Consider the following 24,783-nt stretch of genomic DNA (forward strand, 5'->3'; position numbering starts at 1 on the left):
ATAAATGAATGCTTTGTTTATTTATTTATTTATTTTATTCGTTTTGAAGACAAAAAAATGAGAACACAATAGGCTTGTTTGAGATGAGCAAAATCTGCGCAGAACCGATCGCCGGTGATCACCGCGAGATGCATGCCGGTTAGAAATGTGTGCTAGAGCGGTCCGCTTTGCTCTGATGTCATGCTGACATATTAGGCTTGTTTGAGATGCGCCTCGCCTGAAATGTAGGCGAGAGTAGGCGGCTGCAGTGAGGGGAGGAGTGAAAAAAGCGCAGGCAAGCCGGACAGTTTTCTCTTCTCGCAGTGGATCTGACAGCTGTGAGATCAAAGATGGATATCGCGGGATTCGCGGGATTCACGCTCGTGCACAGTGTTGCTAATAAACTGGATGGAATTTAAGTTCTGTTGCTTTTATATGAAAATAAATATAATGAACAAGACACCCAAAGTAGCCTATTATTTAATTCCATTCCAAATACATGTTTATCAGTCTTTTTTCTTTAATAGGCCTACAGACATGTGTTTTTTTTTTTTTTTTTTTTTTTATAAAAAATACATTGCATAATCCATAGAGATCGCACTGTTAGATAGTTTGGGAATATTCACACATACATAAAACATGATATCAGAGTTTTAAAATCAAACATTTTAAAAGAGAACAATACATCACGGTTGTTGTTTTTTTAATTTTTTTTTTATTTATTTTTTTTATCTTTTATCTTTATTAAATCATTGCGATACAAGTAGTAGGAACACACAGACAGAGTCATACATCACGGTTGTTTAAACCAATGAACATTAAGCTGTGTCGTCAGCAAGTCGTTTCCCATAATGCTTTTGATCAGCGCAGTCGGTGGAGAGCAACTGGGACTCTACCAGAAACGTACATTATCTGTCCTTGAATTGTTACAGTGAATAAAAAAGTATTTCATCCAAAAATTTCTAAAACTGGCTCAAAGTTGATTTCTGTGAGTTGTTCTGTAAAGGAATATGTCATTCATTAGGTTCTCAGATATTTTTTTCTTTATTAAAAACACTTTTGAAAATTACAAATCCTGTCCATGCCCTTGTCCTCAGCCAAATTGGAGCTACAGCTTTCATAGTTTTGTTATGCTACAAACTGTTATTTAAAAAAAAAAACTCATCAATAACAAGTTTAAGCTGTTATCATTCACATCAACTGATCAAAAACATAAAATTATATATAAATTCTACAAATAAATTCTATTTTACAACTGTCCCCATGTTTTGGTCAGTCCTGTCACGTTTACATAAAACTCTACATAAAATGTGTGAAATACACCTTTAAGGGTATCACTCAGAGGAAGTGACATCATTTGACCCAGGTGAAGCTTACATTGATTAAGGTTGAATTGTTTCATTGAATTGTATGATTTTAAGCTTGTTTTTGTATGTTTTTTTTAGGAAGACGAGCTAAAGGGTCAGGCCCTGTCACGGTTAAACATTCCAGAAAATAATGAAAATGTTTTAAATCCAAAACATGTCTAAAAAGGTTATTGAAATTCCTTGCTTGCATGTTAACAGTTTTTATGCTAGCATGCTAGCAGGCTGAGTAATGGCAGTTTACAATGGCCAACCGTCAGGCCCTGTCACATCAGGCCCTGTCACATTCCTGTGTGACACGGCCTTACAAATTAATGTTATTGTTCTTTTTTATTACATTTATTGCATATGTTATGTATTTAACGCATGCAATAGTAAAATGAAGGCCAAGGTGCTTGATTTTTATACAACTGTGGCCATGGAAGTGATTTAAACACCTAAATTCAATTATTTGGAGGGCTGTCCCAATACTTTTGGCAATATTATGTATGTCCTTGGCTGAATTTTACCATAGTCTAATATTACTTTAACATTAAAATTATAATAATAATTTAAAAAAAGAAATGCCAATCAAAACTTAAATAAAGAACACAAAACATAACTTTTTCTGCATCATCAAAATCCATAAAGTCAGTCCTGTCACAGTACCGTCAGTCCTGTCACGCCATGGTCAGTCCTGTCACACAGGAAATTATGATAAAAGTGTACTATTTGAGGAAATATTAATTAATTAATCTCTTTAACTGTGTAGATGAAGGTGGGGGTATATATCCACTACTATGTTTTTATAAAAATCTCCTATGTAAAGGTAGTTATTTTACAACTATATGAGTGCCTGCGGGTATTCTGTGATTTTGTGTACTACAGTTGACCGAAAAGTTACTTATATTTCTTAAAGGAATTATAAAACCATGTTAGATACAATCAGGGACATGTGATCAATAAGAAAATGCTATCTGTATCAAAGAAATTCATTAGGAAACCATTCTAACATACAAATTTGTCTGTGACAGGGCCTGACATTTTAGGGGTGAAATGCGTATAAAAATGTATTTTATTTAATCATAAAAACATGCTGAGATGGGATGATATGTGTTTCTCATAGTTTAACATGTCCTCCATATGTCTCAACGTTCAGATTTAAGAAAAATATATTTTTTTCCCCAAGATTTTTTAAAGTGGAAATGTACGTTTCTGGTAGAATGTCCCAACTGCGCTCGACTGCAGAATCCGACACGTGCGCCTTGCGGTCGCGAGAGATTTTTGACATACGTCAGCATGACATCAGAGCAAGGCGGACCGCACTCGGACACATTTCTAACCGGCATGCATCTCGCGCTGATCACCGGTGATCGATTCTGCGCAGATTTTGCTCATCTCAAACAAGCCTATTATGTCAAAAAACTCTCGCGATCGCAAGGCGGACGTGTCGAATTCTGCAGTCGACTGCAAGGGCAATTTCAGATATCAACTTGCTTTGTTGATATCAATAATTAGCCTACATTGTTCCTAGTAAAAATGTGTATTCTAGAAATCAACAATTAAATTGCTACTAGTAAAAATGTAAATTTTTGATATCTGAAAATGTATTTCTGATTTCAATATAATTTCAGATTTCTAAAATGGCTTTCTTACTAGTAACAATCACATCATGATATCAGAAATGAACATTGTCACTAGTGAAAATGGAATTATTGATTTAAAAAATGAACATTACTAGTAAGAATTGTTTTTCTGATATGTGAAATTAGAATTTCAACTAGTAAGAAATCAATTCTTGATATCAACAATTGATTTTGAATGGCAGCCTATGGTGACAATTCACTAGTGAAAATACAATTACAGATATCAAGAATTATAGTTTTTACTAGTTGATATTCAATTGTTGATATCAAGGATTCATATCCTGGAAATGAATAAAAGATCAAATGGCTTGCCATACCCCTGCCTGTCTGTGTATTTAGCTAAACAGGAAGCAACTGTCGTTAATTTAGATGTGAAGAAGAAAGCCATAAAGTTTTATGACTTGTTAAAGCAATAATGTTTTACAAGTAGCCTATGTAGGCCTACTGTAAATGACTGAAACAAAAGTGGAGCCCGACAATGATCCCGCATTACAGCAGATGCTCTTCTTGAAAGCCGCAGACAACACCTCAGACAAGCGATATCACAAAGTGTAAATTACGCCCAAAAAGTAACATAAGGGTGCATTTATGAGGACATGTCTTCGATTTTTTCCCACATTTTTTTGCATTCTTATTTATCATGAAGATTAAGCTAAAGAAGAGCATAGGCTACGTGAAAGGTTAGGTTACTTTTTTTATGTGCGTTTTCAAAGAAATGTAGGCTACAAAAATATCCACACCTGCCCACCCATCATCTATCCACCCATCCTCAATTTATTTCCCAAACCACTTGTCTTGAAACGGGCGTTATGTAGGCCTGAACGGATGGCCAGTCCATTGGATCATTATTTTATATTTTAATTTGTTTATTTTTCATTTATTATTTAATTCATTTAATGCAATACGTCATCAGTCATAAAGTCAAAAGGTGTTCGACTTGGACAGTGCTGCAGTGTTAAAACAGTGCTAAAGCTATAGGTCTGACACAAATCATTCATTATTGTTATAACTGCCATGCATTGGCCATATAGGCTGCATCATAACAGTTGTAATTTGTTGGCGGGAATATGGCTGTTTTTAAATAAAATCACAATTGAAGGTTATTTTCCTTGCTGTTTTAATCGCTATTTATTAGATCGGTTAATATAAATTAATAGTATGTTGTGACCCTATAGGCATATGCTGTGAACTGTGATCGAACAACTTAACATTGTTTCTATATAGCATGAAAAAACATTCAAATATTCAAATTGTGATTAAATAACAGAAAACATATTTAAAGGACATATATTATTTTTAAAGGACGGATAGCCTATTGTACTGGGGATCCTTGGGGATTTCCTGAGAGAAAATGTAGAAAATGCAAACGCATAACGGTGCACAGACTGCTATTTCAAATGATGTCTGTGCGCGTACTCATTCCACTATAACGAACAAACTACATAAGCCTATAATATATTTACATGTAAATATTATAATATTTTTAATTTCTAATAAGCGAGGGAGAAAGCAAAGTTATTAGGAAAAATATTAGGAAATACTTGCTAAAGGCAGCGCGGTGGCCTAGGCTACATCAGGCTACACCACATAACAACGTCGCATTAAGAACATGAGAAAATCTGTCATAATTTTTGCTCCATAACTTATTTTGCTCCATAACTTCTAACTTGAAATCTATCTCCTTCCATTCTTAAACCAGAATCTCACCTCGACGCGTGAGAATCGGTTGAAATGAAATTCTTGCTCCAGTTCTTTGGTATAGCCTATCGTCGATCTCAATAATTTTCCATCAGAATCTGGTTTGAAATCACAATACGTTAAAATTGTTTGGAACTGTGGTATTAAACTCCACATACAGTAATAGCCTATAGCCTATAGCCCAAGTCACAGAATGTAATGCGCTATCTTCAGTTCTTTAAGAACCTAGGATGAGAACACATGCAGCAGGCTATCTTACAATTGTTTATTCAAATGTTTTAAACTAAGTGCTATTCCGCTGGCGTATGGTTCTCCTTTGTCAAATCAAATCACTCTGGCTATAGCCACACAGATAGGCTGGCCTATGTATAATATCACTATAATATAAAATATTAATGCTGTCATATTTAGGCTATAAAATAACGATGTTAAAACACGTATCACTGCATGTCCATGTTTTGAAAAGTTTAATTATTTAATTATACCATCATAAATTTAGCGTTAGCGGACAGTTTTACGAGCAACTGATGACTGTTAAATTTACTACCGCTAGTTTTACTATGTCCGAATAAGGTCTATAAAACTTAAGAAAACAAGAAATGAACTAAAGAGACTGGAAAGACAAAACGACAACGAACACATGTAGCAGAGAAAGTGAAATGAAACCTTACCGTGTCTCATGTGAAGTTACTCATCCTCGTTTCTGGTCCGATTTGGCTCACAGCTATTTCCCACAGGCTGGACAGGTTTGTTCTCGACGGCGATTTCTTCTATCTCCCACGAATCATCAGATGTTGTCCGTTCTCTTACAGACTCATTCGTCTCCGTGGTTTAGGATGATGAAATCGGAATTAGATGGTCATGGGGAATTATTAACTGAAGTGCTGACTACCCAACACCTGACCTGTCGATGATGATGGGTTCAGTTCAGAAGACCTGTGCTGATTATCCAGCAAACTGAGGCAATAATCACTGTTGTGAACAGCGAAATCGGGCGCCTAAAGTATGAGATTACTTGAACAATGAATGGGATAGATAGGACTACATAGGCTACTAAATTGAAAAGTTTCTCATGAACCGTATAAGAATGTGTAGCCTAGGCTATCATTATTTAGCCTAGGCTATTTGATTTGGTTTCTTTGTTTTGCTTTGAGGTTTTCAATCTTGATCTCGATCCCGTCATAAAATAGGTTCCTTCACCTTCAGAAATATTGTATTGTAGGCTATATTGTAAATATTGTATCTAGGCTACTCTATTTAGAACATGTAACAGTTCAGCTGTAGTTAATAAGTTCTCACTTAAATTTAAGTTATTTAAACAGTTTAGTAGCCGCACATAGCAGCGCAACTGTCAGACCAAAAGCACACAAAGACAATATAACATATCCTACTGCATCTTACTGTAATTTCACAATTATTTCGTGGTACTTTTAATATTAGTTTATTTAGTTGAATAAAGACATGTCAAACGTATAAAAAATAACGTGTTCAGTTTTTAATTGTTTAAGTAGCAATGAGCCTACTTCAGTACGAGTAGGCCTAATAGCCTATATTGCAGTGAAAGACTTCACAAAAGCCACAGTAAAAACAGATAGTCCCTATCCAACGGGACGATGTTGTATCGTGTTTCAATGGGATTGTAAGGTAAAAGGTGGGCTTAAGTAAAACTAACGTTAAATATTAAATATTCGTCCTGTCTTGTGATTATTTTATTGCCTTCGATCATTCTGCATGTTGTAAACTAAACTTTAGGCTATTCATGTGTGCATCTGTTTTCTTGAGTTTACACCACTACTTTCACCACAGCATGAAAATCTCTCGGTTTGGCAGATTAACCATCACAAGTTTTTAAAGCGTAATCATGAGTGGACATGATCGTGTTGGCCCATGTGTTACATCATTAAAAGTTTTATTTTCTAAGATAATTGGGAGAAATGTTTTTTAACAACATCTCAGTAGGAGTAAGGCAGAATACATATCTCGATGCCAATCTCATCTTGTTATTTAAGGGTTGGTTTCTGTTGTCATTTTAATGTTTCAAAGTTGCGCACACGACTTATTTAATAATTAACAGGAAATCAGGTATCTTTACATTCATTTCAACTTTATTGAATAATATTTTCCGTGATTTTCAAACATTTAATTCATATCGCTTGTTAGCTAATATTCCAAGTTTTGAAAAATGATCTGAGAATACTTTTTACACCGTTTGGTTCTTACAGAACGAAGCACAAAGTAAAGAAAAGCACAAAACAGAACATTGTAAGGAAAGCTACACAAATCTGAATCTCATATATTTACAAACATTTACAATGTAGGCTATACTTGCCATTACCGATTTTACAGTGTATGGTAATAAACGATAATGAACTATTAAAAATTATTGTAGCCTTATATTTGGAATTTAATGCGTTTGAGCAAAGTCTGCATCCCCTTATGCACTTTCCATCACCCAAGATATCAAAATAAAAAAAGATGCTTTTTAAAGAAAAAATAATATCCCAAAAAGGGTAAATCAATATACACTGAGGATAAAAATGTTTGCAGCTTTCTGTCCAGTGGTAGCTTTCTTTGATTCATAATAGCCATTAAACAGGTTTCCACAATTTTGGGGAAAGAATAAATGGAGAGGAAAAACACGTTTCACGACTTAATTGACTAAATGTAACAGTTGTTGGTGTTAATAAATTGTGCAAATTATGAAAGTTCGACAGGTAGCCTAGTAGAATGTTGGGGCGGTAAGGCCGTCAGTTATGCTCGTTTTTCTCGGATGTTTCCCCTGCTTCTTCTTTGTCCGTGTCCTGCCCAGCTCCTGCCGAGCCACTGTCACTGAGGACGGGTGTGAGATTATTGCTCTCCTTCTTCCACTTCATCCGGCGGTTCTGAAACCATATCTTAATCTGGCGTTCCGACAGGCACAACGCATTGGCAATTTCGATTCTTCTGCGTCTCGTCAAATAACGATTGTAATGGAATTCCTTCTCTAGTTCTAAAGTTTGGTATCGCGAATAGATTTGGCGACCTCGCCGTCTGTCGGACCCATAGCCAACTCCTGTTAGAAAAGAGATTATTTGGTTAAAGTCAGAAGAAAAGGCTCCAAATATTGTACAACTATATTCAAAAATAGGCTGGCTAATGTAAATGTAAAGAGCATTATAGGCTATGCATCAAGCTAAAAATAAGTTCACAGTCCCTTTTCTACTAATTAGATATTTTAACATTCTCTGCCTAATTCTTAACGTCTATGCATTCTCTTAGGCTACTGAATAGATTTGGTTAGTGGAAGCCTAAAGCGTGTTGGAATTTCTCTGACGACCAAACGCGTTTATCGCAGGGCAACAAACAGTTTCGTCAGTGCTTTATGGGGTCATAAAACGTGGGGTTCCCAGTCGTAAAAGCAAACAGGTCCGTCCTGCACTAAATATATCTCTTTTGTGTCTACTCACCACTGTGCGAGTTCATCCGCTGCATCCACGGATATATTTGAATATTTCCTTTCGGTTCCTGAGACGCAGTCTTGCCTGGGTCTGAAGCGTAATCCTGGGTCAATGAACCCTGTGTTTGCCCAAGGCTTTGCCTGCAACTAGGAAGCACATCCTTGTCCTGGTAGAACACATTTGACCCGTACTCGTACGGTCCTCGGCTTGGCCCGAACATCACGTTTTCTTGCGGCGAATAGAACGGATTTGCGTATATCCGGTTTTGGGCCACGGCCGCGCCATATGGAGAGAAGTGTCGGACCGGGTCATAGTTTGTCGAGCTCAGGGTCACATTGGACAGAACTTCTTGACCACCGTTTAAATGGCACGAGAGCGGCGGGTTCGTAAAATAGGAATTCATACCTTCTTTCCTTTACACGCCACTTTTTCTCTCACTCCCTTCTCTTTTTCCCTCACGCACTCTTTATCCTTATCAACCTATATCTTATTTCACGTCTTTTATAAATAACTTACTTTATAATCTATTTCAGAACCCGAGCAGAGAATGTGCACTCATCCAAAATCTTCGCTATAAGATTGACAAGATGACAATATCAGCTGACCACTCCGATAAGAAATAAATAAATACAGGAAGCAACAATAAAAGTACGAATATCTTTTCTTTGCCCTGTTACAACAGCGTAGGGAAGGGAACATAACGCACGAACACCCCTTTTATTGAGATATTTGATTATTGATTCTCTCTTTCCTCTCAAGCTTTCTCTCTCTCCCTCCCTTCCAATCTCTCTCGCTCTCTCTCTCTCTCTCTCTCTCTCTCTCTCTCTCTCAAACACACACACACACACACACACACACACACACACACACACACACACACACACACACACACACACACACACACACACACACACACACACACACACACACACACACACACACACACACACACACACACACACACACTTTCCAAACATTTCTTAAGTAATTTGAGGGTGGCTTAGCTGTATAAATCATTGGAAGGCCTATATATCTTTTTTTCTGGCTCGTCAAAGTAATGTCCTGTAATACAGAATTATGTCCACAAGCCTCTGCCCCTATAGGATAAATGAGATTAAGGTTTAGTAATAAAATTACGTAATTAGTGAATAGCCCTCGCTTCACTGGTTTGGTTGAACAAATCGATTAACATTATTTCCCCCAGACGCTTAACGAGGTAAGGAGTGCAAGCTGTGATTGTTATTCATTTCATTGTGTTTCTATGTATTTTTTTATTATTACATAAATGATAAAGCCACAACATTTGAAATAGAGATAGAACAGAAAGAAACAGTATTTTCATACATAGGCCTCCTGACATTTATTCGTTTTGAACCATATAGTGTCGATTTAGCCTATAAAACAACTGTTTTTCTTGAGTGATGCGTTAGGAAAATGTACAAGTTGGCTTTCGAAACCATACATGTCAAATGTAATAGTAAGATGGATTAGCCTATTAGCCTTCATTAAACAAATATAAACGGCATGTATCTTGCTCTTGCTCATCTAGATATGCTATTTACATGGAAAATAAACGCGTTCCATTAATAATTTAATTCAAAATATTTTTTTATTTATTTTATCCATGCATCTCTGACCATTTTAGGCCTAAACCAAAATTGCCCATATCAGATAAATGAGTAGGCTAACTGAATCCACTATCAGGTGAAGATGTACAGTATGCTACATTATATTTTCGCTTTAACGAATGGCTTTACCCGTTGTTTAAAAGAGGGGTGTTTTATGGTTTTACTGCAGAAGAATTCCTTAACGCCTGTAACAATTAAAGTCGTAAAAGCAACAAGTGGCATGGTTTACTGGCTTTAGCAGCTATGCATATGCTGTATTCTTACACGGAAATGACACCAAATTGTACATTTGGCTTGCACTGTGCAAATTAGTCTTGAATAAGATCCTGTCCTATAGTGATTTTATTCTATTCTGATTTTACATAATTGTAAATTAACAACTGTAACTACTTTTTACTGTGGTTGTTATCACAGTGATATTCTCAAAGCGTAACAAGAGCAAATTAATCTTACTTTTAAATCACGTTATGTTAAACAAATGAACAGGGAAGAAGCAGAAATATTTATTGATATTTTTCTGTAATATTTAAGAAATACTCACAACAGGGAGTAAACTAACATGGAATCTTAAACAAACATATTCATATTTATATATAAGAAATATGAATTTAAAAAATACAGGCTAAATAGGGGCTGACAAAGGCAAGATAGCTAGCATTTTAAACGCAGCTAGTCATCATTGGAGATGGAGAAACGTATTGTTTTTCCAGATTGTTTTTCGCTGATAATCAGCCGTTTTCATAATGATTTAATTAGTGCCCGTTTATAGGCCTACATTCATTTTTATATATGTTGCTTATAATTATTAAAATTGAAATCATGGCAACAGGTGCCTAACTCAAACAGCAATATTTCACAACATTTCTCACTGGCTCTCAATGGGCAAAGTAAATTGGAATTAAAGAAAAAGACATGTTGAAATGTGGAGTGGTTTTGTGCAAGTAAGTGTTTTATTTCAGTTCTTTTAGGCTTGGCTGGCCTTTACAACGGTCCAAATGCTGTCGTTGTTAACACTTGCTTCGAAATGACTATAAACAACATTAATTCCGTAAATCTTGTTAAAAAAATAAAAGTAAAGTATATATAAAGTAGATATACATCTTTTGTATTAAACACTGAATATTCAACGCAATCTCACATCAATTCGTAAGTATTTTACGAGGTGGCTAGCCGCTATTAGTTTCTTCTTTACACTATTTCAGGTTTTGGAGCATTATACGTCAGGACTGGAAACAATTGTGTAAAGACTGGACAATTCTCCTAATGTTAGTAAGTTGTTGCACTGAGTGTGTTCAGTTGCGATCATTGATTAGTGAAATGAAGTCAATAGGCTCTAACTTAAGCTTCTGTTTCCTGGAAAGAAAAAAAAGAAAAGAATTAGAAATTCTTCTAATTATAAGAAGGGGAATTATAATAATAAGATGATACATGCACTAAATACGTGATACGTTTAAATAAAATAAACGTGGTAGATAATAGGTACAAAATTACTTAAAATTACAAAATTAAAAAAAGTTTATTTTAATTTTTTTTATATATATATTTTTAATACTTATTATTAGTTAATAATCTTAATATGTAACTTCAAACTATTTTTATTTAATCCAAAACATCGAAATATTTTGGAGGTAGCCTACCGATGACATAGCAAATAGTGAATCTATCATTCTGCTTCCTTCAGATGACCTTTTGACCTTTTGAAATGAATGCCTGGACGCCAGCAAATAATGCTGTTTTTCTTCTTTTTTTTTAAAACATGATTTGTACATGTCTTCATTCACAGATGTTGCTAACTAACTACAGATAACTAGCCTACTATTAATATATTACAGATTTAAAAGTTATATTTTTAAAAATGTATAATTTAATGCACTTACATTGTGTCTGTGGACATCCTTAGAATTCTATTGCTTGGTTGGAATTTTTTATTGATGCATTTATTTATTTATGCCTTTAGCTTCTTTTTTTAAGAAAAAGACAATTCTCTAAAATTCATGGAATTCTTCTTGGCTATATTCAAACATTAGTATTTGAAGCCTTTGATATCTCAATTTTGGATCAATGGGAATTTTTTTTAACAAGAAGCCTATATATGAAGGCCTAATATTTTGTCTATTATGTCGTTTGTCTTATCCAATTTTGTTGGCAGGTTATGACAATTCCAGCTTTATTGAATTACCCAATTGATGGGTTTTCCCCCACATTGTATCGTAAATGAATGGAGATAAACGCTGAGGACGAATCATAAATGAATGAACACTAGATGGCAGTGCTGCCGCCAGAAATGTCTACAAAGAGAAGTTAGTACTTTAGGCTACTTCTCATTCTGATGTATTTTAGTGTTCTAAAACTAAAATAGATTTCGAATAGATTTCTTTCTATGAAAAAATAATCTCTTTGTTTAGGCTATTGAAATATCTAAGAGACTCAGGCCTATATGTAAATCGGCGTTTACTTCTCTTACAAGTGTATTTGCGAGTGTGTTAATTACAAACTGTCTGATTAAAGTGCAGAAGCACAAACTCACCGACCCTCGTGACGGATCCGCTGAGAAGCTCGAGACGCGACGCGAGGAGAGAGAGAGAGAGAGAGAGAGAGAGAGAGAGAGAGAGAGAGAGAGAGAGAGAGAGAGAGAGAGAGAGAGAGAGAGAGAGAGAGAGAGAGAGAGCGCTTATTAACAAGCATCTTCTCAAATAATGATCCATCCACATCTGTTGAAAATCCATTCCTGTTTCCAGTAGTGCAAAGACAACGCTCTCGACTTCTTTCAAAACTAAAACTATTTACCTTTGAAGAGCAGATGCAGGGAGAGGAGGTAGAAACGACTGTCAACTAAATTATTACCGTTGTTGCAGTTGTAAGACTAAACAACTAATGTTCCGTGTTCAGCTTGATGGGGAACGAATATGATCGGCGCAGAGACAACATTATAAAGTTCATTATCATGGAGAGGACACCATGTGACTTCGCACAGCCAATCCATTCCTTGCTTGGCTAAGTCGTAAACTTTTATTACATAGCTGTAAATTTGTCACCAACCAGCCAAGAATGTTGCGCCTTCTTTCTATCATGGACGACCACTTTTCTTGAGAGTCTTAGTATATGAATGCAACTAAAATCTCATACTGTAGTCTTCAGACTTGCTTTCTTTAATTTATGTAGCTATACAAGTTCATTTATATTGACATTTAAAAAATGTGGTTCCACTATTGTGCTGACTGGGAGGTGTTGATCGCTTTCTCACAGCAGAGACTAATGTGCTTTGGACTGTGAAAATCAAAAGCACTTTTACAGTTTGATCCAAAATCCAAAATCCTGTGTCAGTTGCACTGTCTGTTAACACTAACTGGACACTTATTTGTCCATTTGTATTTAGAAAATCTCAATTATATATTTTAGAAAAGGGAATGGGGCAATAGTCTGGAAACAAATATTTTTCAATAATCTCTTTTCTTTGTTCCATACTTATTCAGACCTGGAAATTACTCGAATCGAATTCCATACTTTCCCATACGTGCGATATGATTTGTGATATTGGAGTGAATTATAATTTGTACATAATTATTCTCATTTTCATTGAAAAACATTTAAATGATTATGGTGTGATTTTTCCAAAGTTTTAACAAAGACGTTTTCTTAAAACTGTAGAATATGATGTGTAGGCCCCAGGACATCTCTGCAGCACCACCATATTTAATTTAAAATGGTGTTTTGACACACATTTTGCCTTTAACAAATATTGCACCTCCTGTGATTTGAAAATTGCAGAAGGCCATATCGCGCTTTTGATAAGATTTGGATGAACTGTTCAGCCCTACAGTTAAATAAACAAATGAACACACACATTTGGACATTGCCCAAACCTAACAGGCCACAGCCACTTACAAATACAGCCTTCATGAAGACTCAAAACAATTAATGTCAATTCCAGTGTTTGGATTTACACCTTTCCTTTTATGTGGCCGCACTGTTATGGGAGCTGGACAGCCTCCTTCCACCTCCATCTGTTAACTACAGGGAAACATTTAATAATTGCAAAATATTGCATGCTTTTCAACCACATGAGCCATAAAATTAGGCACAGTTTATAAGGAAGACTGGACTTCAATTGTCAAAATGTCTTTCCATGAACTTTGTAGAAATGGAGCGTCAGTCTCTGGATGTTCCTCTCTCTGTAGAGGAGACCCGAGCAGAACCGGCCCAGGCATGGGATTGAAGGCAGCACACGGTGAGCACTAGTTACATAAATAATGCATTATGGGTGAATTATTCCTTTAAGGAGAACCAGGTTCTGCCGTTAGCAGGCTTAAGCCACTGAAGGACTACAGTCAGTCTGGAATAATGTCAACACAGTGAAGTAATCACAACTGAAAATAGCCTATCATTTCACAACTTTTTAACCTTGAATAGACAGTGGATCTTGCTAAATTAATTTCCATCAAAGTGTCTATACTCTTAACCCGAATTAGTTGACTTTACTTGCAAATCGCGTGGAAACCCGTTGCCTTATACCACTTTAGTTTTTACACAAGCAGAAACTAAACATGTTGAGTTGTATTAACATGGAACCCTAACCTTTTACACAAGCTGAAACTAAACATGTTATGTTGTATTAACATGGTTTAGGATAATAGGTTTACTATTGGGTACCCAGCATGCATTGCAAGTGTCACCATTGTTGAGATTCATATACAATTCTGTTGGATTTCCTGCTGTATAATCACAGCACTTTTATAATTGAAAACACAGACATTATGAGATTAAGGTATAGATCATATGAGGTGCTACTGACTTTAATGATTTATAATCTCTATTGATAACAACATCAATAGGCAGCTATAATCAATTGATCACTTTACTCTTGGCTTTTTGCTATAGCTTTTAGACTCACCGTTAGAGCAGCCAGAGAAATTATAATGTTTAACCATCTAAGGCAAGAGACCAACTAAAGCCAACACCTTTCACCATCATGGTGACTACAAATGAAACAATAAATAATCAACATCTAAACCTCTGTTGATTCTCAACAAGATTTTTTGTAGACGTCTGACAGAAATAAAGTCAGTCTGTTTAGTAATAAGTTAAGCTGGTAATGTTCGACTCTTCCGTTCAAACTTTAAATGGCGCACTCTGCGCACTGTCACCTGTTTAAATAGGCCACGCCCCTCCCTTTCAGAAGCTTAACATAGCGAGTTATCTCAGCTTAAAGTCCAACTGAAATCAAAATGGACCGTATTTACTTTGTTAGCGCATTTTACTAGTCTTGTGGTGAACAATTAATCCGTGCAAGTTAAAACACAAAAAAAAATTGTTTGGCTTCGTAATCTTTAATCAAAATCTGAAAATGCCCCTCCCCTCTGCATTGGAGGACCTTCCCTGATGACGTAGGTTTGAGGACTTAGGTTGGGAAACGCTTAACCACTCCCCTCAAATCGTTAGTCTGTAATGAGCGAGAGATGGAGAGTAAAACCCTGCCCTCTGTTCAATATTCCTTTTCACTGGGAAATACATCACAGCACTGGAGAAAAGTCGTTTGCAACTTCCGGTTCACGCGGACTTTAACATGATTAGTGCAATGAATCTTTCAGCTAAATAGTACAAACAACTAATGTTGTTTAGTAATGATCGCAGGTTTTTACTAAACATAAAAGAATAAGTAATGATTACTCGTAAGTTTAATTAGAAACAAAATCTGGGTTTACAGTGTATGGGAAGTAGGGTTGCATGATCATGAATACTGCGAAAACTATATTATTTTCGATATTCTTAAACATATATAAAAACAAAACTTTTCTTTTTTTTTCGTTTCTGTCTCTCTCTCTTCACTCATACACTGTCAAGGTAACATTTTCTGCAACATTTTCAATATGATATTGCGCAACGTGATATTGTGATAATGATATTGAGTCAATATACTGTGCACCCCTAATGAGAAGCCACCAAAACACCAATAAACACAATGTCCTAAAATATGGGCAAACACAGGCATATGTAAACATATATAACATATATATACTGTATATTAATACCCATTTCTGCAATCCCTATTCCAACTGCTTTGAATGCAGGGATGTCCGGACTCTGAATTTGTCTACAGTTTCACATTGCACAAAGTAAGAGTATGGTTTTATGGGGCTTACAACTTATTTTCAATACTCTTCAAATAGGCCCCTTTTCTGCTTACCTTTTTCAAGAGAAACTGGGGAGGCTGCCGAAGGTCCTTCTGGGGATTGGGTTCCTTTCCCCAGGTGCTGGGATTGCTGCTGTGGGGTTGCATGGTGTGCTGAGGGTCCTAATAGTGATACTGGCTGTCCAATCGTGGACTTCGGTGGTCCAATAAAGGGCTGCTGAAGGTCCAGTTGGAGTTGCTGGGGGATGAAGCAGGGCCACTGTTACCCTGGGATCTGGCATGACCATTGAGGGTCCAGTTGGAGTTGCTGGGGGAAGAAGCAGGGCCACTGTTACCCTGGGATCTGGCGTGACCATTGAGGGTCCAGTTAGAGTTGCTGGGGGATGAAACAGGGCCACTGTTACCCTGGGATCTGGCGTGACCATTGAGGGTCCAGTTGGAGTTGCTGGGGGATGAAGCAGGGCCACTGTTACCCTGGGATCTGGCATGACCATTGAGGGTCCAGTTGGAGTTGCTGGGGGAAGAAGCAGGGCCACTGTTACCCTGGGATCTGGCGTGACCATTGAGGGTCCAGTTGAGTTGCTGGGGGATGAAACGGGGCCACTGTTACCCTGGGATCTGGCGTGACCACTGAGGGTCCAGTTGAGTTGCTGGGGGATGAAACGGGGCCACTGTTACCCTGGGATCTGGCGAGACCATTGAGGGTCCAGTTGGAGTTGCTGGGGGAAGAAGCAGGGCCACTGTTACCCTGGGATCTGGCGTGACCATTGAGGGTCCAGTTGGAGTTGCTGGGGGATGAAGCAGGGCCACTGTTACCCTGGGATCTGGCGTGACCATTGAGGGTCCAGTTGGAGTTGCTGGGGGATGAAGCAGGGCCACTGTTACCCTGGGATCTGGCGTGACCATTGAGGGTCCAGTTGGAGTTGCTGGGGGATGAAGCAGGGCCACTGTTACCCTGGGATCTGGCGTGACCATTGAGGGTCCAGTTGGAGTTGCTGGGGGATGAAACAGGGCCACTGTTACCCTGGGATCGGGCGTGACCATTGAGGGTCCAGTTGGAGTTGCTGGGGGATGAAGCAGGGCCACTGTTACCCTGGGATCTGGCGTGACCATTGAGGGTCCAGTTGGAGTTGCCGGGGGAAGAAGCAGGGCCACTGTTACCCTGGGATCTGGCGTGACCATTGAGGGTCCAGTTGGAGTTGCTGGGGGATGAAGCAGGGCTAACTGTTACCCTGGGATCTGGCGTGACCATTGAGGGTCCAGTTGGAGTTGCTGGGGGATGAAGCAGGGCCACTGTTACCCTGGGATCTGGCGTGACCATTGAGGGTCCAGTTGGAGTTGCTGGGGGATGAAGCAGGGCCACTGTTACCCTGGGATCTGGCGTGACCATTGAGGGTCCAGTTGGAGTTGCTGGGGGATGAAACAGGGCCACTGTTACCCTGGGATCGGGCGTGACCATTGAGGGTCTAGTTGGAGTTGCTGGGGGATGAAGCAGGGCCACTGTTACCCTGGGATCGGGCGTGACCATTGAGGGTCTAGTTGGAGTTGCTGGGGGATGAAGCAGGGCCACTGTTACCCTGGGATCTGGCGTGACCATTGAGGGGTCCAGTTGGAGTTGCTGGGGGATGAAACAGGGCCACTGTTACCCTGGGATCGGGCGTGACCATTGGGGGTCCAGTTGGAGGTTCAACTTGGGCTGATGAGGGTTCATCGACTTGCAGCACCTTGAGGGGGTCCAGCATACATTGTAGAAGTACAGAATTATTAAGAAAACACTGATCAACCTTATACAAATTTTACAACATTTTATAGACCAAACATCTAATTGATTAATCAAGAAAAAAATCGACAAAATAAATAATCGTTAGTTGCAGCCGTAGTATCAAAGAGAGATGTGTATAGACCTAACAAGTGCTGATTGTTCTACCAAACTACTACTACCAAGGAGTATTGATTTAACAGGTGAATGTTCCCAAGGCATGTGATGGATGTTTGAGACAGTCTGGTGGTTGACCAATTTGCCCGTTTTTCTACTGGATTGTATAATTAAAATGATTGCATGATCAACTTATCTCCTAATTCAATGTCATAGTTCATAAAATATTAGCTATTGTATAGTTACTCAGCTAGGAACAGTGTTACCAACTAAAGAGTGTACAGCCCTCGGGTCTCATTTATAAAATTTGCATAGGATCCTTACTAAAAGTGTATGTCCGCGTATGGCAAAAAATATTCAGACTTATAAAACCGTTCGTACGCCAGAACCTGCGCAGAATTCACTTTATAAATCCCAGTCAGCGGAAGATTGTGCACACATGAAGCCTAGTTTTACTATGCATATCCTCATCTGCATATAATTTGCATATGCATACTCATCCACGTGATAACATGTTTAACGGTACAAGACATTAGGAAAATATAAAATAAGGATGTGCTGTCACATTACATTAATAAACATTTTCATTTAGTAGCCTATCCTTGCCTTGTTTTTGAATAAATCAATCAAATAATATAAAATACATTTCAGAGAAAGTTTTTCTCAATCTTTTCCACTGGCCAAATAGTATTTTTAATTGATTTATATTTTTAATGGAAACAGATAGACCTTGTTGTGCATTATTTGCACGAAACTATTTTCTCAGACAATCTGCTATTATCATGATAAGCAATCCTCTCTGTAGTAAAAAACATTAAAACATTAAAAGTGTTCAAAAGCACTGCATCCACAAAAAAATGTTGTAACTTCTCAGTAATGATTTCATGTAGCTTAAGTGTTTAACTCCATGAATGAGAATTCATATATCATCATCACCATCATCATCATCATCATCATCATCATCATCATCATCATCAACAACATCAACAACAACAACAAAACAACAACAACAACAAAACGCAGCGGGATTTATCTAAAGTTACTTCTCATCGACTATAACAACTTTGTTTATATAAACATAATAATACAGTCACTGCAGCTTTCTGTGATTAATTAATTAGCCAATTAATATCAATTTCCATTAACGTTATTGACCACAGTAACGTTAACAGCACCATAGATTAAAAAGCTCCACAGTCCACAGTCCACACACACACACACACACACACACACACACACACACACACACACACACACACACACACACACACACACACACACACACACACACACACACACACACACACACTATATAATCCATATAACTCCATGTAAAAGCCAGAAACTATAAGCTTTTTTTTTTTTTTGCACAGGCCTATCTAAAGGGTTAATGGTGCCACCTGGTTATCAACAGTAAAAATGACAAATTTTACCTCTTTCCAACAGGGAAAACCACCAACAATCAAAAATGCATGATTATATGGTGTCATGGCTTTGCAATCAAAAAAATGTGGTTATAATGGAAGTCAATGGGGCAAAAACAGCCACGGACAGTAAATGAAGGAAAAAAAGTTAAAATCTGATGCTACACAAAAACTAACAATGCATCAAAACCAATGTTGTTTCTAATCTTTGACATGTCCAAGACTGTGATAAAAGGTTAAAAAAAAATCCAGTCCACAATCACATTTTATATTGAAAATAAGTCATTTTGTGTGTTTTTTTCCCCAAATCAGTGACATCATTTATGAATTTGGCAATTAAAGAGTTAAAATCCTGAATTTTTTAAAAAAACATTTAGTAGTTTTGAACAGGACTGAGGTTGATTAATAGATTTATGCAAAAAAAATTGAAAAAAATATTTATCTGATACATTTTTACAGCAGTTTAAAGTAGTGGTTTTCAGCACGAACATAACGAAAGGGTAGTGAATTTGCACACAGTGTACTGTTGAGTTTTTGAAAATTTTCAAAGCATTTTCCCAAAATATGTGTCAAAATAAGATGTCTCACCAAAAATCATTCCATTTGCTGAAACACGGAGAAAGTTATGGCCAAATTAAGACTCAAAAATACCCCATAGTGGATGAAAACATCCCCAACAGCACATAAGGTTAAGACCCCTGCGTATTGTATTTTTTTTTAGACACAAAATATTAATAGGCATTATTACAACAAGTAATCTAATCTACATAATTTCCACCCATGGACTTCTTGTAGAAACCATATAAACACAGGTCATTCTCTCTTTTAAAATTTTAAATCAAAACAATAATCCTATTCTTGCATTTCTGAAGCGCTGCTGTGTGACGTCATCAGAATGCTTTCTATTCGACACGTCATAGAGCTGCAGGCTTCAAAGACTAAACTCGTCCTACTTGACTAACGTTAGTTGATTTAATATAAGTTCAGTGTCCATTCAGAGTCGATTTACGATTTTTGCATCAGTCTACAGCTTTTGATCAGTGTGCAATTTTATATCCGTTTTAATCAGGTGTCTGTTTCCAGATCTGTGTACAACAGTTGAATTGCACATTAGAGCTTTCTGATCTGTGTACGGTTTCAGATCATAAGATTTTACTAGTAGGATTTTGGATCAACGCAGTATTTTAGATCAGAGAATGTATAGCAATACATTGAGCAAGCTCAGGCCCCAGACATGTGTCAGTCCTGCTCAGACTGCACAACCTGTGTCTGTGTGTGCTTCAGACATTCCTAGACTGAGACCATTGGCTTTCCTACAAGCTCCAATTGTATTTGGCATCAGGGCTGTGCAACGCAGGGCTGAGCTTATACGAAACATTCACTATGATTTTGTATCTTCTGATTATTTCAGTTCAAATGAATATGACATTTTGAAATATGAAATATCTAGTGCTTGTAAATTGTGTGGACTAAGTTTTTATTTTGTGTGTTCTCTCTTTCTTTATCAGGCTGCTATAGCGAAGTGGAAAGAGGACCATCATATACAACAGAAGGAAAGTGCCATATCTGAAAGAGAGCTGAAGGCAGCAAAAAAATTCGGGACAACTTTGAGGCCAATCTTAAACCCTGTTTAAAAGTGCCGAATGCACCAGAGGCCAAAAAAGCGTAATTACTTTTACTTCATTGTTAAATGATTTGTAAATAATCCAGTTTCAGTTTATATAGATCTGATTGCCAGACACTGATTTTTTTTTCTTTTTTCTCATGTTTCAGGGCTTGGGATGTGAACAGGGCACAGGAAACAGAAGAACGTAAAGCTCTTGAAAGGTCAGCACATAGTACTGTCATGCCAATGTGAACAATTTATGTTTTTCTATTTTTGCATATGTACATGTTGCATATGCACAGTGAAGATACTGCTTATGATAACATTATTCATAGCCATCGCTGTTACTGTAATCCGTTTCAGAAACGTGAACCTAAAGAAGAAAGTGAAGAGCTGGTTTTGGCAGGACCTGAAGAGTCATAGGAAGAGTCAAAAGAAGATGTAAAGTTGGAATATCTGGACATCATGGACCAAAAGGAACAGAACGACAATCGCTATCAGTATAAAATGAAAAAGATGTAAGTTTCTTGTGCACAACCATGATTTCTTCACACTTTCTTATCTAATCTGTGGGAAGTCTGGGAACTGAAGACAGTAACAGTGTTTGACCCTCTTTTTGTTTTTTTTTTGTGCAGGAAAGAGAGGACAGACGGCTTTAAACATCAGAGTGACCGCTTGAGAGAAAAACAGTTGATGAACAGTAACCTCACAGAACAAAAGCAAGAGCGACTAAAATACCTAGTGGAGATCTCCAAATCTCACAAAAGCTCTATAAGAAAGATAGTAAGTGCACACTATACCTGAAAGGCCCAAGTGCCCTTATGGATAATCCGGCTCTGCCCCAGACATGTGTCAGTCCTGCTCAGACTGCAAAACCTTTGTGTGCTTCAGACATTCCTAGACTGAGACCACATCCACAACCACCGCCTCAAAGACGCCCAGAAGGCATTGCGACGATGAAGGTAAGAAAGCTATCATAGTATTGAATATGTTTTTTCAACCATCATCAGTCATTATTAATATTAAGCCTGCGTTCATATGTTGAGCACTGTATTAAAGGGATAGTTCACCCAAAAATGAAAATTCAGTGATAATTTACTCTCCCTCAAGTTGTTCCAAACCTGTATGACTTTCTTTCTTCTGCTGAACACAAAAGAAGATATTTTGAAGAAAGTCGGTAACCAAATGTCTGATCGACCCCATTGACTTCCATAGTAGGAAAAAAATATACTATGGAAGTCAATGGGGACCAGCAACTGTTTAATTACCAACCTTCTTTAAAATATCTTCTTTTGTGTATAGCAGAAGAAAGAAAGTCATACAGGTTTGGAACAACTTGAGGGAGGGTAAATGATCACAGAATTTTCATTTTTGGGTGAACTATCCCTTTAAGGTGTTTTCTTATTCTTATGTATCGTCAACAGGAAAAGTCCACGATCTCCAGCCGACCGCAGTCTTTCAGGCTTCCTCCGATCTATGTCTCTGCCAGAGGTGAGCTAGTCCAGCAATCTGAAACCGGTTTCCTACATTTTAATTCAAAACAAATCACTTGAATATGAACATAAGTTCCTTCATGAGAACCATATTAACATGTGATGTTTTACACAGGACTGTGTCCACACCCACCCGCTCAGAGGAAGACGACGACTTAAGCTGAATACGGCATCAGGGCTGTGCAATGCAAGGCTGAGCTTATACAAAACATTAAGTGAATTTTATATATTCTGATTGTTTCAGTTCAAATTAATATGAAATTTTGAAATATTGTCACCTTCCTAAAATAATTGCCTAAGTCATTTGATCATCAATTATTTTAGGAAGGTGACGATATGAAATATCTTCTGCTTGTAAATTGTGTGGAGAAGGTTTTCTTTTGTGTGTTCTCTCTTTTTCTTTCTGTTTTTTATTTAGCGAATCGTAAAGAGGGCCATCATATACCTCAGAAGGAAAGTGCCATATCTGAAAAAGAGAGCTAAAGGCAGAAAATAATCGGGACAACTTTAAAGGAGAACTTCAAAAGAATTATATTAGAAACTAGACTTCTTAGTAATTCTAAAAATATTACTATAAATTACAGCAACACCTCCGCCTTTCAGACAAGGTTCATGTTTATAACAGTAATCTTGCGGGGCGGTCTCATTTAAAGTAATGTAATCGTTTGGTTTTAGCCAGGTTTCTGTCAAACACAGCACATCTAGATTATAGTATGTAATCATATCATTAACAATAAGTGCTTTTGAAGTAAGGGATCTAATATTCAGCAACCCAAGCTTTATCATTTGCTCATTTGTATTATATCTGTTTTTTATTTGTTGAACACCAATTACATTTTTACCCTTATGGGTTTGGAAGTTTTTTCTATGTCCTAATTCGGGGAACAGACACAGTCTCTATATGATGATATCTAGGTGAAAGAGGCTCTGTGTGATGGGATTTATCTGACCTTGGTGACGTGAGACAGCTAGCAGACGGTCGGTTTAGCCAGTCTGTCTGCTTCCTGACCTGAGCCCCAGAGTGTCATGTTTGAGCTCTAATAGTCCATGAGCCAGGGCCCCAAATTTGGTCCATCGGTATCATCTGGGGGGACAAAGTCTCATAGTGATTTTTGGCAAGGTATACACCCCTAGTACTAGAAAAATCACGATAGCAGTGCAGGGGTGGTAGCGAAATCACTTTTTTCAGCTCATGAAGTTACTAACCCCCTAAGATAAATTCTGTTTTTGAAATCTGGTGTATATCTGGTTTAGGCTCATGCTAGGGATATTGTAAATATTCTATAATATGGTGCTTGGTATCGTTGGAAAGGAGACCTTTTAGGCTTTCATTTAAGCCCAGTACTGAATCTGTCTGACTTCTTTAAACCAGAAATAACACAAATTTTTTCACAATTTCCACCTAAACTGTATGCTTTCTTTTATCCCTGTGGCATGAAAGAACACCACGGACACAAAACTCAACAACTTCAATACTCAAGGCACTCTGATGATTTAGAAAATGTATAATATACCCATAATATATATTTGTGAGAGCCTTAAATTAGACTTGTGCAGCCAGCACAAGTCTTCAAAATAGAATAGAGTGAATAGATTGAACAAATAGGATGGAGACCTATTAGTTGTAAAAGTCAATAAAGAAACAGGTTGTAAAGTGAATATATTTAATCAAAGACTGGTTTGTATGTTAATGTCCATTATTTTATTATCTAATCATCATCATTTTCCATGTCGTCCTCGTCTTCATCTGAACTTTCTACACAGGTCACCTGGTTTTCACACTCTGTCAGTTTACACATGTCTGTGTACCTGAGGCCATTTGCAAGACACATACATCGTGGGAGTGAACTTTTTTTTGTGCAGTTGCATGCGAGTAGATCCAGGAAAGCTTCAGGTGCTGGCTGGCCTTCCATCCAGTGCAGCACCAACTGTTCACCTTCCTCCTCTGTCTCCATCTTCCATCCTCTGCCAACAGGGCTTGGCACTTGTGGGTCCTTTTCTAAACATCTTTTCCAAATACCAGCCTGATAGTTAGCTCGCAGTGTGTGTTGCCTCAAGCTATTCTTGCACGGTGGGAGTTGATGACTCTCGATTTCACCTTTCTTTGCACAGAAAAGGTGGTACCTGAGCTTGTTGATCATGGTGGTTGATGCTTTTGGGGCATAGAGGACACATGTAAATGCCTCCAGTTTGTTGCTCAGTTCTGGTGAGAGGACCCATTCCTGGCCCAACTTCAAGAATGTGTCTTGTGTTTCTTTGTTGTTCATCAGGAGTGTAAGTGCCCTTGTCTTCCCTTTGCCTGCAAAAGCGCTTACAGTGTCACATCCTGTGTAGGCGTGCAACCCAATGAGAGCCCGACAAGTGTCCATGCCAACAGTGGCTGCAACCTTCCTGATAGCTACCAGCCTTGTACGGGTTCTTGTGCCACACTTCAGGAACAATGGGGCCTCAATCTTGTCACAGAATGCTAAAGACATCTGTGTCTTCTGAACAGATAACTATAGATTGGTATCCCTCTCTTGC

General features: G+C 37.7%; 1 protein-coding gene and 1 long non-coding RNA gene across 3 annotated transcripts in view; both read right to left on the bottom strand.

The window, feature by feature from the left end:
* The window catches only part of LOC309487563, a 76,982-nt gene that overhangs the window by 4,876 nt on the left and 47,323 nt on the right, over nt 1–24,783 (bottom strand). The window lies entirely within an intron of this gene.
* Nucleotides 6,750–12,914, bottom strand: hoxc6b (homeobox C6b). Of its 2 annotated transcripts, XM_082155294.1 has the most exons (3): nt 12,259–12,914; nt 8,113–11,084; nt 6,750–7,718 (listed from the first exon to the last, which is right to left on the bottom strand). In XM_082155294.1, the coding sequence occupies exons 2-3, from the start codon at nt 8,504–8,506 to the stop codon at nt 7,414–7,416; spliced, it is 699 nt and encodes a 232-aa protein (XP_082011420.1). In that variant the 5' UTR covers nt 8,507–11,084; nt 12,259–12,914; the 3' UTR covers nt 6,750–7,413. The 2 variants fall into 2 exon arrangements, with proteins under 2 accessions (XP_082011420.1, XP_082011419.1); XM_082155293.1 differs by lacking the exon at nt 12,259–12,914 and having other exon boundaries at nt 8,113–11,227.

This window comes from Leuciscus leuciscus, assembly GCF_965113295.1.
Source record: "Leuciscus leuciscus genome assembly, chromosome: 23".
Classification (NCBI taxonomy): domain Eukaryota; kingdom Metazoa; phylum Chordata; class Actinopteri; order Cypriniformes; family Leuciscidae; genus Leuciscus; species Leuciscus leuciscus.